The following is an 18,005-nucleotide window of genomic DNA, read 5'->3' as shown; positions in this document are numbered from 1 at the left end:
TTCCAGACCAAAATGATACCCTATCAAAGACCATCATGTAGGTTAATCTGTGCATTATTCCCTCTTTGAATGAGATTGTGTATTGGCTAATAATTGGTGCATCCTTATCCTCTTCATAAGGAAATCTTAAGACATTTTTTCAAGAAGCTTAATAAAAACTAGTTTACCATTAATGAAAATTAATTTACCATTCTGGTAATCCTAAAGAAAATGAAGACAGTTTGAAATTACTCTTAGAAAATTCTATTGACTCTTAATAATTACCATATTTTATGTTTTATTAAAATAATCAATTGAATACTCTATTCTAAAATGTTGTTGTATATTGATATACCAGGGTTTTGCTCTGTACTGATATGCCACATTTATATGTATGTCTATAGATACAATAATTCATTTTCTTCATACTTTTTTAAATATGAAAAACTTTTTGGTTCTCTTAAGTCCTCAGGCATCTCTCTCTCATTATAGTTTTTCAGACATTATAAGTGGTAGTCTGCAATTGTATATGTATTTTTTTAACTCCTCTACCAACACATTGCCTCTGTAAAAAGATCCTGATGGTAAAATTAGTTTAAGAAACAATGAATACTTTAGTTCCCATTTATATATCCCACCATGAAGAGAACTAAGAAGGCCTACCATGAAGAGAACTCTAGCCCAGCATTTTTTTTAGACAAGTTGCCTTAGAATCTTTTCACTATAATATAAAATTAGTTTTCCAAGGAAACTAATTTGTTTGGAAATCAGACTTATGCTAATATTCAATGGGTCAAAAATATTGAACTTGAATAGCCATGCGCAAATTTTTTTCTAACTTCACAATAGCAAGCTTTAGTTCCCTCTTCATGTTTAAAGAATCTTCCCTTTGGTGAAAAGGATGAAAGAGTAGAGGCTTCTAGAGTCCTATCTTCTGTCAACTGTTAAAACTAAACTTTCTCCCCCATCCAATGGTCCCTATTCTGTGCCTTTCCTGATAATATTTTATTTAACAATTTATTTAACAATAAGCCTTTCCAGGGCTTTTTGCAGACAACTTTTCTTTAGATACATGATAAGATGTTTATCTTGGAAGCTCAGACACTTAAATGCAAGCCTTTCCCAATCAGCTAAAGGTTACCGAGAAGGCAATGGAAAGGTAATTCCACTTAGATTTCCTATCTGTACTTGGATCTGACATAGAAGTCAGGTCCAAGTCACTCAAGTAATTATTTCTCACATGAGTGCTTCCATTGACAAATAAATGTTGGTAAACTATGTAGAATTCTCTAACTAATTTTGCTCTCAGAAAAGAAAAATCGTTTCTTCACAGATTTCTCTTTCTTTCTCTTTTAAGAATTTATTGTACTGGCTGTATGAGCTCTGTAATCTTTCTGGTTATTCTAAACTATAATACCACCTCTCTTTTTATTCTTAATTTCCCCACCTCTTTTTTAAACATGCTTACTAGGCAGTTGAAACTCAGTCTGCATTCTTGACTGACATGTCTATTTCTTATTAATTTAGAATTTTCCTTTTAAATATCATCATAGACATGTTTCTTAAATAGCTCACCAGTATCATAAACAGATATTAGTGACTAGGTACATAAGTAGTTTTTACGTCACAAAAAGTAGTCTTTTTCAAATTGGATAAATTAAGTTTCTGAAAGTGATGATATAGCAATTGTTCTATCACTTATCTCTGGCAAAAGTTCAATTAGAACTCCAAATTTGATCAAACCTCCCTTTTATAGATGACTTTCATGAATCTCTCAGTCACCTTGTCTTTTTACTCCTTAGAACTTTTGTGGCAACTGCCAAACCAGTGTCCCTGGGCTGAAAAGCAACAAAGGAGAAGAAGGAGGCGCTGGTGAGCCTGGAAAGTACGATTCTATAGCCCAGAAGGTAAGAAGGCAGGCTGGGTGTTGATGGGCTTCGTAGGTGACACATAGTGCCTTCTCTCAGATCTATTACTACCCTGTCCTCCAGGGTGACATAGGGCCACGGGGCCCTCCAGGAATCCCAGGCAGAGAAGGACCAAAGGTAAGGAAGGTCTCTTCTTCACTCTCCTTTGTGTGACCTTCAATTCAATGTGAAAAAAGGAAACCTGTTTTAAAGTACACTACTTCTTGCAAAATATTTTTGGAAAATTGGTATAAAGCCATTGGCAAATGTAATTTATTTGTTCCCTAACTCTGTCCAAATTATATGGCCCAAGTATCCTGAGAAGAGATACCGTCATTGTTTCAAAAGATGACAAAGTGACTGAGTGTACTTGCTGAATTTATTGTCTTTTTAGGGAAGCAAAGGAGAACGGGGCTACCCTGGGATACCTGGGGAGAAAGGCGATGAGGTAAAAGGTTCTTCTCTGATAATATAGTCCTATTGATTCTCTTTATGTAACTCACCAAAAGAAAGACATCAATTTTTCTAGAGTTCATTTTTAATACTGAAACAAATAAAAACAAAGACTTAGTTAGGTCTTTTCAAATGTTAGCACATTTTAAATATATTAATATGTTAAGGTTTATTATCAATGGTCCAGTTTTTAAGTCAATGAAACTAAAGCACAAAGTTGATATATCAGTTGCTATGTTTCTATTTTCATGTAGCAGATGATAATTCCAGCTCTCCCAAAATAAAAGCCAGGGGTTGTGTAAGGGAAGGCCAGGGGCGGGGGCGGCGGGGCGGTAAGGGTAAGAGATGAACCAAAGGACTTGTATGCATGCATATGAGCAAAACCATTGGACACAGACAGTAGGGGGGTGAGGGCTTGTGCTTGGGGGTGGGGGTGGCTGGGGAGAGGTCAATGGGGGAAAAAGGAGACTCCTAATACTTTAAACAATAAAGAATTTAATTTTTTTAAAAAAGACAATTAAAAAAAAAAGCACAGAGTTGGAGAAGGGGGGTTTCACTGACAAATATCCCAAGATAGCTAGTAGGATGGGAAGAATAGTTAAGAACCAATCTGGAGATAAGAACAGCCCCAGAACTCTGCAGGACTTCTCTGGAACCTGGCTCTAATATGACTCAACTTCAATGACCTTGTTTTGTCAGTGTGTCTGCTCAACTTTCAAACTCTTGTGAGAAAAGAATCTGATTGTACTAGCTTAAATCATTTGCCCATTTCTGGACTAAGGTTCAAAGTCAAATGTGCTTTTGAGGTGATGGTATAAGTTTCTGACTCAAAGCCATGGTGATGCTCAGGGTATCATTCTTTTCCTGCATAATTCACATTAACTATTAGAAAAACCTATTAGGATGATGAATTGTTGTTAGTTTAAACAGTTTTGATGCTAATAATTCTTAATGAAAGTAAGTAAGCCACCTGGCATATATTAACCTTGATATTAGTGCAGAAAATCATAACGGTATGAAGTAGATCTATTTTTTGAGTTGGAGTTTTATTTCAAATTATAAATGATCATTGTGTATTATTCTTTTTCATTAATATTGATCCTGTTCTAGAAGACTGAGGATTGGCTCTTGATTTTTTCCAAGTTAAAAATTGAAGAATAGAAATATAATATTTTCATTCATAAATAAAACTGTAAGGGCATTTTATTTTCAAATTAAGTAAGACTTGTTGAGTATTTGCTTCTTCATGCTCCATAGAATGTTTCATTGAAATACAAGCACAATATCTGATTTTAATATTCTAATAGCTGTTAAGTGCCTAGATTCAAGAGGTAGGCTTCAGAGGCGATTGAGAAGGTAATGACAAAAAAGACCAGGAAATAATTGGAATTCAGGGTTTTTATAAGGGACTCTAAATCAAATTTACTAGAAGTTAATTTTTATTGATTTAACAGGATAGATACTTCATCCTCTTGGTGAATTGAAATCCATTGCTATTATTCCTCTGCTATTTTAGTGTTTTCTTTCTGAAGGACACCTGATGGACCTTTAACAGAGTACACAATATTTTGCACAAGACTCTTATTACATAGGGAATTCCAGAAAGTTAAGTTTCATCTGGGAACTTAGAGACAGGAGTTGCCTGTTTGTTTATTGGTCTTAGAAAAAGTGACATTATCCTCTACGTTTTTTGCAGATGTTTCACAACTCAAGGTAGCAATTTGTAAGTTGCAAATAGAACACACATCTTATAGTCAAAGTAAATTCTTGTTTGGAATGTAGGCCTTCCTACAATATCTCAGAATAATAATTGATAAGTAGGATATGAAAATATTGTCAGCCATAAATTATTACAATGAATAAATAAATTTTCTTGTAGCAACTGGGCTAGGACTTGCAAAATGAAAATATCAGAGCAGGGAAAGAACTTAGTGGTCCCTAAATATCTATACAATAAATTTTAATTTATATTTTAGCTTGGCACTATATGCTAAATTGACTGTCCTACTCTTTAATATGTATTCATCTTCTTTAATGACCACCTTGTCTTCTAAAATTATCTTATTGCCCTTTATGTATCCATAGTAACTTTTACCCTTACTTCAAAATTTCAGCTTGTTCAGAAAAAGACTGTCGAGAATGATTTTTTTATTTATGGACTGAGGTTTATTTTAAAGTTTAATGTGGTCATCAAAGGTTAATGAGTCCCAAGCTTATAAATTAGACTGCCTAAAGACTCACTCAGCATCTCTAGGCTGATTCAGTGCTGAAACTAAAAGTAGCAAAAAAAATATGTAAGTAAATGCATATTTTATACATGTACATATGGAGAGAATTTTATGAAGATGTTGGTATTTTTAGATAAAGCAATTTGTGGCATAGCATTTATAATTTCCAGATATTTAGAGGTGCCATTCCCAAAGGAAATTTTTTTCTTTCTACTTATACACCTGTAAAAAAATTAATGGTGGGTGAATAAAAAGAGCCAGTACAATATCCTAACTCATACCATTCACACATGTACATGCACATGTGGATGCACACACACACACTCACACATAGTATTGCCAGTGAGGATGATATCTTGAAGAAAAAATATGTCCACATTATTTAACACAAGCACACATAAGATTTTTCCCAAGACTCCTTTATTTAAATTTATCTTTATTGTTGAAAATATTACAAATGTCCCCCTTTGTTCCCCCATTGATCTCCTCCTCCCCGTTACACAAGACTCTTTGAAATCCGGTATTTGTAATAGGGCATATATCATGGTTTTGATTAGTCAACATAGATGTTTAATTTTCAATAGTAAAATTATTTGGTTAAGTAAAATGCCTTGTTTTCACTGATATGATAGATTTTATGGTAGGAACTATCTCTTCTAGGGTCTTCAAGGAATTCCAGGCATTCCGGGTGCTCCAGGCCCAACTGGACCCCCTGTAAGTATTTGCTAGAACTGTTCTGCCCATGGTTCGTATCTGCTGGAGTGATGAAAGGTGAACTAATATTTTTCATTGTTTTTTGTTCTCTGTGCTTCTATGTAGATTATCCAGCTGTTGCATGGAAAAGTAGCATCTACCATCTCAGATTTTCATTTAGTATTACTTAAGGTTGTTCAGGGTTGCTACCTGACCAGAAATCAGTCTGGGATTAAGCTAGTTTTTGAAAAGAACTTGGATAGAAAAGAACATTCCATTTTTTAATTGTAATTTTTTGGCATTAACCATTGGAAGAGATATTTAGATGGTTACACCTTTACATTCTTGAGCACCATAAACTAAGAATTTATTTTCTACAGGGAAAAAATTGGTCATGGATCATCAGATTCAATTTATTTTCATTCCTATTTATGAATTAAAATGCCTCTACTTTGCCCTAACCGGTTTGGCTCAGTGGATAGAGCGTCGGCCTGCGGACTGAAGGGTCCCAGGTTCGATTCCGGCCAAGGGCATGTACCTGGGTTGCGGGCACATCCCCAGTAGGGGGCGTGCAGGAGGCAGCTGATCGATGTCTCTCTCTCATCGATGTTTCTAACTCTCTATCCCTCTCTCTTCCTCTCTATAAAAAATCAATAAAATATATTTTAAAAAAAAATTAAAATGCCTCTACTTTACTCAGTACCTTTTCTCACTTACCCTCAGACACAACACCATCGCCTTTGTGTCTTTGGTTATATTGTGTTTCCAAAAATAGAATATATTTTCCTTTTCCACCAGCTAGATCCAATTTCTCATTAAAGCAAAGCTCAAGTCTAGTGTTTCCAGTTAAAATATAGGACACACAGTTCAATTTTAATTTTATCTGAACAATATTTTTAGAATGTCCCAAATAGTGTATTTTTTAATCCTCATCCAAGGATATGTTTTTTCATTGATTTTTAGAGATAAAGTAAGGATGAGGGGGAGAGAGAGAGAGAAATATCAATGAGAGAAACATATATTGGTTGCTCTATAGCATATATCAGTTGCCCTTACAAGCAAAGGACCAGGGATTGAAACTGAAGCCCGTGCATGTGCCCTGACCAGGAACCAAACCCGAGACTTTTCAATGCATGGGACCACACTCCAGCCAACTGAGCCACAGGAGCCAGGGCCCAAATATTGTATTTTTATTTGCTAAAGATAGCAACATTTCTTAACTTCTCCAACTCTTCGCTTCTTAGAGTTCCTATGCAAATGGTATTTACCACACAAGTGAGAATGTAATCATTTCCCTTAATGTTTTGAATCATGGATTTGCCATAATTAAAATTTTATCATTTTTGCTTTCACCACAGTTATGTAGAACAAACCTGGCTTTAAATTGTAGACTAAAATTAAAAATTAAGAGAGAGGGTTGTGAAAGGAACCATGAAAATTATAGCTAACTCTATTCTCAAAAAAGAATTAACATTAAATTTTATTTTCCATTGGTAAATTACAGATCACATAACTCAATATGCACATTGTTAATTCTGCCGCGTCTTGAAGTATGTAAAATGTTGATCGCTACCAAAATTATAGCTCATTTAGGAAGGCATAATGTTATGTAAATTGCCATTTAAACAGCAAGGCTAAATTCTTAAATGTATCAAAAGGTTCCAATTAAGGTCATTAAATGTGGTTGGCCAAGGTGAAAAGCAGCACAAATACAAATTTTACCCTTGCAAGAGCTTATCAGCAGGCTACAGCTGCTGCATCAGCCTGAAGAAATGGAAGCTTGTAGGATTGATTTAATTAGGATTAAATGACCTTCAAAATGTATCAATTTTAGACCAACTGTCAATACCCTGTGGCCACTTTGTTGTTGTTTTCTGTAGCAAACTTAGTTTTGTGTTTTACAGGGCTTGCTGGGAAGAACCGGACATCCGGGTCCCTCTGGAACTAAGGGTGACAAGGTACAGAGGAGAAGCCTCCCTTAGTGTTTGAACTGGGGCCTGGGGTCGGGGCAGGCTGAGACCATTTACAGAGAGATCATCACAGTACAACTGATGTCAGGGAATAGCTATTCTGATAGTGGGCTTAGAAGGACATAGGTCAAAAAATTGGCCTGAACGAATAAAGGAGATACGTTCCTAGAGGAAAGATGAAGAGAACAATGGGGCCATATAGCAAAAGTCGAAGCTGGATCCCGGGTCCTGGGCATGGTGCTTTGTGGAAGGAGGAGTGTGAGCAGCCTCCTGAAGAGGTGCAGTTCCAGCACCTCTTGTCTGTGTCGCGAGTTCCAGCCACAGGGGCCCAGGCTTCAGAGAGCAGGCTGGTTATCAGGGCAAGGAGTCCAATAACCGGGAGGCTGCTGAGAAAAATCGAGGAGTTCTATTATTTGAGAGTCATAGGAGAAATTTACTAAGGAGCCAGTAGTGAAACCAAAGGTGGGGTTTTGAGTCTGAGTTCGTTGTCTTGCAAAACCAAAAAATGAAGTCACGGACAAAAACCATTAGTGGAACGAAAGTTTATTGAGAGAAGCCTGTCCTGGAAAAGGTGCAGCTGGGGTTCCAGGAGCAGGCCGGTGCCCAGAGCTTCCTTTCCATGTTACAGCTGGGTGTTCAAGTCTATTAGTCCATGTGTAAAGGCCCACGTGGCCATGTGCTCCCCCACCACAGGAATGTCAGGAACCCATTGCCTGCCAGGGAGAAGGGTGAGGGTGAGAGGAAGCGCACACCTTTTAATTAGGGGGTGGATTACACCTTGCTAGCTCCTAAATGGTCTTTTCAAAGAATTATGCCTTAATAATATTCTTGGGATTGGTTATATGCCTCACTGTCTTGTGATTCGTTATCTGCAAGCTGCCTGTCTTAGCAACATCTATACATTTTAAAGTTCATGCCTCTTATAGGCATCCTTCTTACCCCACCCAGTTGAGATGCCTTAGCGACTCCATTAGCTGGGTTCCCTGGTTTTATTTCCCCACCCCATGGTCCCAATTCCTGACTGCCTAGCTTCCTTCTCTCTCCTCACCAGGACGGCTTATTTCCTGGGGAGGCTGCTGATTGTACAAATGGGTTGCTGTGACCAGAAGGGAGGAGCAGCAATTCTGGAGACAGACAGAAAGGCCACAGGACTTCATAAGTTTACCTGATTTAGAATCTAAATCGGCCCCACAATATGAATCCAGACAGAGCCAGAAAATGAGTGAAATAAGACTAGCTATGCAGATGAGGGAAGAAACGATCGAAAGTCCACACGAGGCACACAAGTGGCTTTTACCCTGAAATGACCAAAATGGGACAAAATGGCATCAAGGAACAAAGGAATCCCCCAAAATTATGAAAGGAAACAATGTGCTTATTCTAAATAGTCTCAACACATATTTTTCTGATAGTATTCCAAGGAGCTTGTCCAACTCCACCAGCCTTTCTTCTCTGTTCTCTATGGAAATTATTCAGTCAGAGATTTGCCTTTTGAAGTTAATGGAATTCCACACTGGATGAGCTTTAGGGCGCAGTTGAGGATGAAAATGTGTCTTTTAATTGTGCCAGGAATAAAAGTCTTTTCAATAGGCACATATTTTTCCTTGTTTGTTGTCCTCTCATAGCTCGTGAGAACTATGACATAATTCTGGAAGGACACTGCCCGCAGTCAGCGGAATATGACATGTCTTGGAGAGATAGCCACCATCAAAGCAGTTTGGGCAAAGATACAATATACTCATTGTCACATTCTCAGTCAGACACATTGCAAGAAAAACTTTACTTGCAATTTATTTTCATTGAAAAAGGTACAAACAAAAGATTTTTTTATGATACTTTCCTTTAAAAATGGAAGATTGGAATGAAATCCTTCATTAAATTTATGGAAATGGGCTGAAATCCCTCAAAATTTGGGGGCACAGTAAGTAGGAATTCTACTGTCTCTGAATTCTTTCTTAACTAACCATTTCATGCCAATGGTCTTAAGGGACTTAAAAGATTCTAAAAGAAAATTTACAGGAATAACTCATTAAAGGCACCAAAGGGACCACAATACCTCTGCTTATTATGGACTGATAAGCATTCTGTGTTTTATAAAAATAAAAGTGAAATCCATTTTTCACGTTTCACCTTGAATTCATTTTTCAGTCTGCTTCTCCTCTAAACAGAATGTCTGAGGCTGTTTAAATTGTATAGAACATTTATCTGAAAGAGTGTCGAACCACAGTCACTTCTGTTCAGTGGGACATGCCTGACTTGGTTATAGAGTCTAATATGAACTTAGGAAGTGAGAGAGGTTTCTCCTCCTGCAGACATGAAATAGGTTGTGATTTTCTACTTTGGTCAAATCATGCAGATGACCCACCCCTCTGGTTCCCAAAAGTTGAAGGTATAGAGGTGAGGCTGAAGTGAGTGGTTTGTCCCCTGCTTGCAGGAGCTCTGCTCTGCACCCCCACAAGTGGAGAGTTCCCCCAGCTGCACTCGAAGTTCAGGATGGGATTACTTGGGTTGTCTGGCTCCATCTAAAAATAAGCTTCATCCCTGGGCTCCCAGAGTAAGAATTTGGATGAGTGTAGGAAAAGGCATTTACCTTTCCTGTGGTCTAGACATGTATTTCCTGATGAAAGAGAAAAGCCAAGCTGAATAAGACCTTGCAAGGCCAAAACAAAATGACAGCCCATATTGATTTCAGAATGCGGTTCTCAGAGCAGGTACAATCTGGTTCATCAGCCTGGGGTGGAAATGTCTAAACCATTGATTTTTGGTCTGAATATCCCTTGCAGGGCAGTGAAGGACCTCCTGGGAGACCTGGACCTCCTGGACCACCTGTGAGTTGTTTCAGGTTTAAAAGTTAAATTTGTGTGTGTCTACTTATGACTCCTGTATCTCAGAGGTCAGACTACATTTAGATGTTCTTAAGGATAAAAAGTCACCTGAGTTTTATGTATCCATATAAATGTTAGCCAGGGTAGCTTTGGGGAGACCTGGTGTTCCCCTTTAGCTCTGCTCCAATGAGAAGCGCTCAGATTTTCATACTGCAGGCCTCCTTACTGTGGACTCAGAAGACCTGGGTAGGTGCCCAGACTCTCCACTTCCTGCCTGGAGGGTCATGGGAAAGTCATTAAACCTCAGCCAGCCTCATTCACAGAAAACAGGTGGGCTTTAAAAAGAGATCCCTTACGACAATGTGAGTAGGTGCAGGATTTGGTATTATGTTATATGTGTTCATTGTGGTCCATTATGTCTGAGATGCAAGGAAATTCTATTTATATAGCACCTACTGGATAAAATGTACAAGAGCCATCGGTGTTTTTATGCTCCTGATTGAGACAGATATGCACTTTGTCAGGAGGCAGAGAAGAGAAGAGGTACCTCTCGCTGTAGCAAGTCTGCCCTCGTGTGGGGCCACGCTCAAATCGCAGCAGAACTTTGGTCCACCCTGCCTCATAGGAATACTTTAGAAGCCAAACTCACTGGAGAAGGGCAGAATTCCCCTGTGACTTTATGAAGACCACAGAGATATGTTGATAGTCTTCATGTGAATGTAGACTTTGCACACACAAAGAAGGGATTTTCACTCTGTTTTCCTAAACCTGGTCTTCATTTTTTTACCTTCTCCCTTGACAGGGAAACAGGACACAAAGCATTTGGGGCTCAAATCCTAAAATACACTCCCTCTCCAGTGGACAAAGCAGCAAAATATAAACTGAACACACAAAAGAGACCTATATTTTATAATGGGCTTAAAAAATCTTCCTCTTCCCCCTGAATCCTCAAAAATTACTTATTCTGCAAGACAGATTTATGTTATCTTTTGGGGGGAAACCTCTCACCTTTGGAGTGGGGAGGGGATCTCGGACAAAATTATCCTTCATCGTTCCAGGACTTAGCACACTAAAATATAGTAGACATTCAGCAATTGTCAAATTAATGAGTGAAATAATAAAGACGTCAATGAATGGAGCATTTTTTTCCTTCCATCACTAGTGATTTGAAGATGCAAGTCTTCAAATAATAACCATTATCCTAAAACAGTGAAATGGTGGCTTCTTCAACTTTGCACCGGAAATGTGGAAGTCATAAAAAGAGAAATGTAGATTAGTAATTGTATGGAAATTTCTTTTAAAATGATAAAAGATCCTAAGTAAAATTGTCATATGCAAATTTTTCCTGAATGCCAACGTGTGTGATTTTTAAAGGTCTCAAATGAGTTCTCTGTGTTAGTTACTTTGGGACTTTCCAATCACAGGCCAATTTTATTAGGAAGTTCTTATTCCCCGTTGTTCTAAGAAATATGTTTTTGTAGAAACGGCCACAGAGGGTTGTGAGTAACATCATTCCATTTAACCTTAATTTTCTGTTTAGTATGAAGAGACTGTGGAAAAAAATTACTTTTCAGTAGCCAGATTGTTCCCTATTCACATCTTCATCAGCAGGACTGTGGTATAGCCTGCAGGTCAGCGGGCTGTAAACAGTTTGCATAAATCGGCAATTCAGAATCTGAATTTTAATGCACCAATAACATTTTCCTCTGAGTGCATTAGTGTCTCGCCTGTCAAACCTGAACATTAATCACACCCCTACTGGATGTGCCTGTGTGCTCCAAGTGGAGTTCACACTCCTTCCCATTTTTTCCTCTATATTTGCTTTGGAAGAGCCAGAAATAGAAACATTGTATTATTTTACTTATGGTATTAAACTCACTTTCTAAAATAGAATAGGAAAAATACCTTTTTGTAAAAAGATAAAAGAATAATTCTGTATCTCATTTCTTTCCTAAGGGTGTACCATTCACTGAAGGAAATGGAATGAGCAGTTTATATAAAATCCAGGTATTTGCCTTTATAATTACATAAAATAGTTTTTTGGTTATGGATTAATATAATTCTTGTCATCTTTTCTTTTAAGGGAGGCGTGACTGTTCCCAGTTATCCAGGGCCCCCCGGCCCCCCTGTGAGTACAGTTGTTTATCACCAAGCATACCTTAGCTGAACGACCACAACTAAAACAAAACAAAGCACACAAAAATAACTCCTAAGTGCACACACAAAAATATGTGTTATGGATATAACCAAAATTTTATGCCGGAGGACATAATGAAACCAATTATAATAAAACTGAGAAAATGTACACAGCCAAAATAATGAAAAATAGCATTATGCATCGCTGTGCCACTTTTCGCATTAAAAGTCTAAGAACTAAATCAATTTCCAATCAATTGCTGTCATGAAAGTTCCATCAAGTTATGTTTCTTCATCTTATTCTTCAAATCCAAACTGTAGCAGAACAAAACTTGCAAATATTTTTATGTGTACTAAGCAAATCAGACCAAAAAATGCTTCCTATTTGGTAATTTTGCTTCAGTCATGCTTTTAAAAATAACTTTACTTTTTTTTCTCATAGGGCCCAAAAGGTGATCCTGGCCCAGTGGTATGTATATTCCCATGTTTTGTGTCATTTAGCAAATAGGTCTTGATTAAAGTTTGAAAGCGAGCATCAGTCAGAGATGCCCTGCCTTCTTAGATGTTCATCAGTTAATATGCTGGAGGCAGCAGGCGGGCCACCGAAGAGATGCCAGCAGTGTGCTCTTCATTTGTAAGATGCATCCATCCTGATGTCACTGCCCTTGGCGTTTGTCTCTTTCATCGCTGTGTTTTAAAATCACCCTGTGATGAAGGAAGGCACATATACAGCTCCTGATAAATGGGACACTTTCTTCTACTAGAACAATGTTGATGATTGATTCCATGTTAAGTAGATTGTAGAAGAGAAATAGTTACTGGAAAGAAATCCCTTAATATGTCGGCCATCTCCCCAGCAAAAGAAAACAGGGAGACTGTTTATCTGCTTTGAATGTGAGGCAGTTATTCTGCAGGAGATGTGCTGTGCTGTCATAAACCCGCTTCTTGGGAGTAATGTATCAGGAGGTTAACACTCAGCACAGAAAGAGATCCTGTCCTCAGCTGCCCAAAGAATGGTCATTGTTCTCAAGCGTCCTTCTCAGCCAGCGGCGTCACTGTGAAAGTTCCGCCACATTCAATTGCATCCCCTTTATTTGTTGGCAGTGTTTCCCTTCATGTCCTTTATAAGCATATGTTCCATCTTTTATATTCCATTTGTATATCCTTTTAACTTCGGGGTATATACCTGAACTCAAATGTACCTGAAATTGAAGAAGTAAACTTTCAAACCACTTTCCATCGTCATGGGAGAAAACGTAAGGCCCTTTCCTTACAGTTTGGTAAAATTAGATGAATAAATTTTAAACGAGCAAAAGAACAAACCATACAAAGTAATCTTTTCACACCTAAATGTATTTTCAAAGAAGATGGATTGAAGAGTGTATTTTTGTTATGGGGCACTGAATATTAAAAGCCAATTTGTTTTCCCCTGAAAGCATGATTTTGACCAGCATTTTCAAACCCCGAACATGTCATCAAGAAATTTCCTTTGTTTTGCTACTCATTCTGCCCTTGCTTTATCTGTAACTTTTTTTTTTTTAATATGGAGGAGAGAGAATCATAGTTGGGCTCCCTCCTGCATTCCTCCTACTAGGGATCGAGCCACAGCAACCTTGGCATGTGCCCTGACCGGGAATCGAACCAGCAACCTCTTGGTGCATGGGAAGACACTCAACCAACTGAGCCACACTGGCCAGAGCTTTATCTGGAACATTTGTTATGCATTCACCAACTATATCTTTCATTCTAATTTTAATTTTCTTTCATCTTGTTGATAAAAATTTCCTCATGGTCTTTCCTTATCCTCACACACACAAAACATCCCCTCTGAATCATCTAGGGGCACCTAGACTTCTCACTAGCTTTTCTGCAACATTCAAGTTTTGTAATTAATAACTGCAGATTAAGGTGAGAAAAGCTTTTTTTAAAAAAAAGCATTATAATAAAGGATAAATTATAATTCACTTGGATTGGAAAGTTGATTGCAATAAAAATGCAGGAATTTGGGTAGAATTTTAAGAGTATGCTACAAATTTCTTAGCTGCAACAAAGGATAAAGAATAAAAGCTAATTAAAGGATGTTCCTTGCCTTTAGAAAGATGAATTAAGTGAGTGAAGCACAAAAACAGAATGTGGAATCATCAAATTAAATCCTGTGTAAACTTGGAAAGTACTCTTCTGGGCTCTATGTCAGCACCACCATGCAACTGCCTTCATTTCCCACCAGTTGCCCAGTAGGGAGAAATAATATCTCATGCCATTAGAAATAAGGTAGAAATTGTAGAATTTTAGGTCACAGAGTAGAATATGGAGAAGTCATGTTGAAGTGGGTAGGAGTAGCTTTACTCTTAGAGAATCCTTCAGGCCTCATGGCCCCAGATCACCTGTTTCTAATCAGCTTAGTAGACCTTTATAGATGAAAATTACCCTAAATTCAGTTATTTTCTGAGGTGCTCCATTTCACTTCTTTGGTGTACAATTTATAAGTGGCTTTCAATTAAATATTTCATTATTAGCTGCTTTCAAACAAATATTGATTGGCTGAGCACCTTTCTCTGTGCTAAGGATTGTTGGGATTGTAAACAACGAGAATCAAATGCTTATTTCCCTTGTCAATAACCCAAAGACTCTTTTACAGAGCTTTATGTAGAATAGAATTTGAATATCTTTTTTTCTTACTGACAGGTTACATAGTCATAGACATTTTAAAAGATTTTCTAAAGCATTATCAATGAGTTTATTTCTGTTTTGATGGTTGCCAGAGGGGAGGAGGGTTGGAGGGAATGGGTAAAAAAAAGGTATAGGGATTAAAAAGTATAAATTGAGCCCTAGCCGGTTTGGCTCAGTGGATAGAGCATTGGACTGTGGACCAAAGGGTCTTGGGTTCGATTCTGGTCAAGGGCATGTACCTTGGTTGTAGGCTCCTCCCCAGCCCGGGCCCTGGTCAGGGCTTGTGCAGGAGGCAACTAATCGATGTGTTTCTCTCACATCGATATTTCTGTCTTTCCACTCTCTCTAAACATCAATGGAAAAATATCCTCAGGTGAGGATTTTAAAAAAAATACAAACTGGTAGTTACAAAATAGTCACAGTGATGTAAAGTTCAGCACAGGGAATATGGTCAATAATATTGTAATAACTATGTATGGTGCCAGGTGGATACTTGAATTATTGGGGGACTCGCTTTAGAAATCATATAATTCTATAACCACTATGCTGTACACCTGAAACTAATATAAAATAATATTGAGTGTCAACTATAATTGAAAAATAATTACTTTTAAAAAATTGAGAAAAGAAAAAATATTATCAAGTCCTATGCTACCCACTTTATCTCTCTTGATTAAAAAGTTTATTTGTTCACCCTAGCCAGTTTGGCTCAGTGGATAGAGTGTTGGACTGCAAACCGAACGGTCCCAGGTTCTATTCTGGTCAAGGGCACGTACCTTGGTTGTAGGCTCCTCCCTGGCCTGGGTCCTGGTTAGGTCTCATGAAGGAGGCAGCCAATTAATGTGTTTCTCTCACATCGATATTTCTGTCTTTTCCTCTCTCCTCCACTCTCCCTAAACATCAATGGGGGGAAAAATATCCTCAGGTGAGGATTAACAAAAAAAATACTTTTAAAAAAGTTTATTTGTTCAAAGTGAGCAGTTTCCTTCACTCTAACTTTTCTAAATGTGTTCCTTGAAGACCAGAAGTCTCTAGTGAGCTTGAGACCACACACTAGACAGGGGTGGGCAAACTTTTTGACTCGAGGGCCACAATGGGTTCTTAAACTGGACCGGAGGGCCGGAACAAAAGCATGGATGGAGTGTTTGTGTGAACTAATATAAATTCAAAGTAAAGGAGCGGAGGGGAGAGCAAGAGAACCCTCCGCTCTTTCGGCTCCACGGGCCGGATAGAACAGCTGAAGGGGCCGGATACAGCCCGCGGGCCGTAGTTTGCCCACGGCTGCACTAGAATGTATAAAATATTTTTTAATGGAAATGGTTACCCATTTCCTATCAGTGACCCATCAGCTTGATCACTAACATTTTTTAAATATATTTTTATTTATTTCAGAGAGGAAGGAAGAGAGAGAGAGAGAGAGAGAGAGAGAGAGAGAGAGAGAGAGAGAGAGAGAGAAACACCAATGATGAGAGAGAATCATTGATCAGCAGCCTACTGCATGCCCCACAATGGGGGTTGAGCCAGCAACCTGCGCATGTGCCCTGACCAGGAATCTAAACATGACCTCCTGGTTCCTAGATCAACGTTCAATCACTGAACCCCACTGGCCAGGCTGATCAGTAACTTTTAAAATCATTGGAATGCTGCTCCTGGGGTCACAATACATGTCCCGCTGCAGGTTCAGAGAAGATTGGAGGATGACAAACTCTGCTGTGAGAGCTCATCTTCCTCTGCTCTTAAAGGGCATAGTCTTACTCCCTGGTAATCTAGCAGCCCAGGAACCTCCCAAATTAGCTGACTTTATTAACACAGCCTTTCCTTCTAATTCTTATTGCAATTGGAGTTACCACCGACTGGAGGGATTCATTCTGATTAGATTCCTAATCAGAATAAAAACAACTAATCAGAAAATAGACTCATACTTCTCCAGGGAATAGCCTTATTCTGAAACTGTTTTCAAACACCAAATGCAAGAATACAAATGCTTCAAAATAGAGCATTCCATTTACTTGCTAGATTACCAATCAATGTTAGAGGGAGTGGTTTTAGGCAAAATATATCTTTGCTTTTGAAAACCAATGCTTGAAATTCTTTTAATCATTGCTCCTGAGTTCCTTGTGTTCGTGTTTAACAGGGAGAACCTGGTGCAATGGGTTTGCCAGGGCTGGAAGGATTTCCAGGCATAAAGGTAAGTACAGGGCTTAGAAATGCATTCACTGATTCAACCCTCAAACATGTTTAATGTTTACCGTGCACCTACTATTGTACCAGAAACTATTTTAGGTTTGGGAATACATGAGGGAACAGAACAGGCAAAAATCCCTGACCTCATGGAACTTATATTCCAAGAAGAGGATACAGAAATTAAATGAGTAAGCACAAATAACTAAATAATATTGTTGGTCAGTGCTAATGGGAAGAAAAAGAGCAGGTTAAAGGGATCAAGGAGTGCTGAAGGGGAGCAAGTTGACTTTTTAATAGGGTTGTCTGATCAAATAGCAAGAGCTGATCAAAGACTTGAAACACGTGAGGGGAGCTAGCCAAGTCTTCTGCAGGAAGAATGTCCCAGGCAAGATAAGTATGTTCTAGAGATCTGTTGCATTGCTTGGTGACAATAGATAACAATAACAATACTAAACTGTGTACTTGAAATTTGCTAAGTGTTCTCAACCAGAGAGGGGGGAGGGAGGGAGGGAGGGAAGGGGGGGAGAGAGAGAGAGAGAGAGAGAGAGAGAAAGAGAGAGAGAGAGAGAGAGATATCAATGTTGAGAGAGAATCATTCATTGATTGGTTGCCTCCTGCACTCCCCACACTAGAATTGAGCCTGAACTCAGGCATATGCCATGACTGGGAATTGAACCCTGACCTCCTGGTTCTTAGGTGGACACTCAACCATTGAGCCATGCTGGTCGGGATAAAATGGATTTTAAGACTATAGAAATACCAGAATGTTTTGTATGCTAAAGGAATGATCCAGTAGAAAGGTTTTGTGAATGATATAGGAATAAAGGGAAGAACTGCTGAAATGTTGTCCCTAAATAGCTAAGAGGGATGGAGACCTAGTGCATAAATGGAGGGTTTGTCTTCAGAGAGGGTAGTTTATCTATGGTAACAGGTGGGAAAACAGAAGCATAGTGGTACACA

The 18,005-nt window shown here is 38.4% G+C and overlaps 1 protein-coding gene across 1 annotated transcript in view; it reads left to right on the top strand.

Moving 5' to 3' along the window:
* Positions 1–18,005, top strand: part of COL19A1 (collagen type XIX alpha 1 chain) — a 325,830-nt gene that overhangs the window by 274,582 nt on the left and 33,243 nt on the right. The window contains 10 exon segments of the mRNA XM_080665043.1: positions 1,782–1,886; positions 1,971–2,024; positions 2,281–2,334; positions 5,228–5,281; positions 7,165–7,218; positions 10,014–10,058; positions 12,012–12,062; positions 12,139–12,183; positions 12,634–12,660; positions 16,996–17,049. Of these exon segments, the coding sequence (XP_080521169.1) occupies positions 1,782–1,886; positions 1,971–2,024; positions 2,281–2,334; positions 5,228–5,281; positions 7,165–7,218; positions 10,014–10,058; positions 12,012–12,062; positions 12,139–12,183; positions 12,634–12,660; positions 16,996–17,049 (543 nt within the window).

Source organism: Plecotus auritus (assembly GCF_963455305.1).
Source record: "Plecotus auritus genome assembly, chromosome: 4".
NCBI lineage: Eukaryota > Metazoa > Chordata > Mammalia > Chiroptera > Vespertilionidae > Plecotus > Plecotus auritus.
The sequence above is the reverse complement of the archived record's forward strand: the minus strand, read 5'-3'. Positions and strand labels throughout refer to the sequence as shown.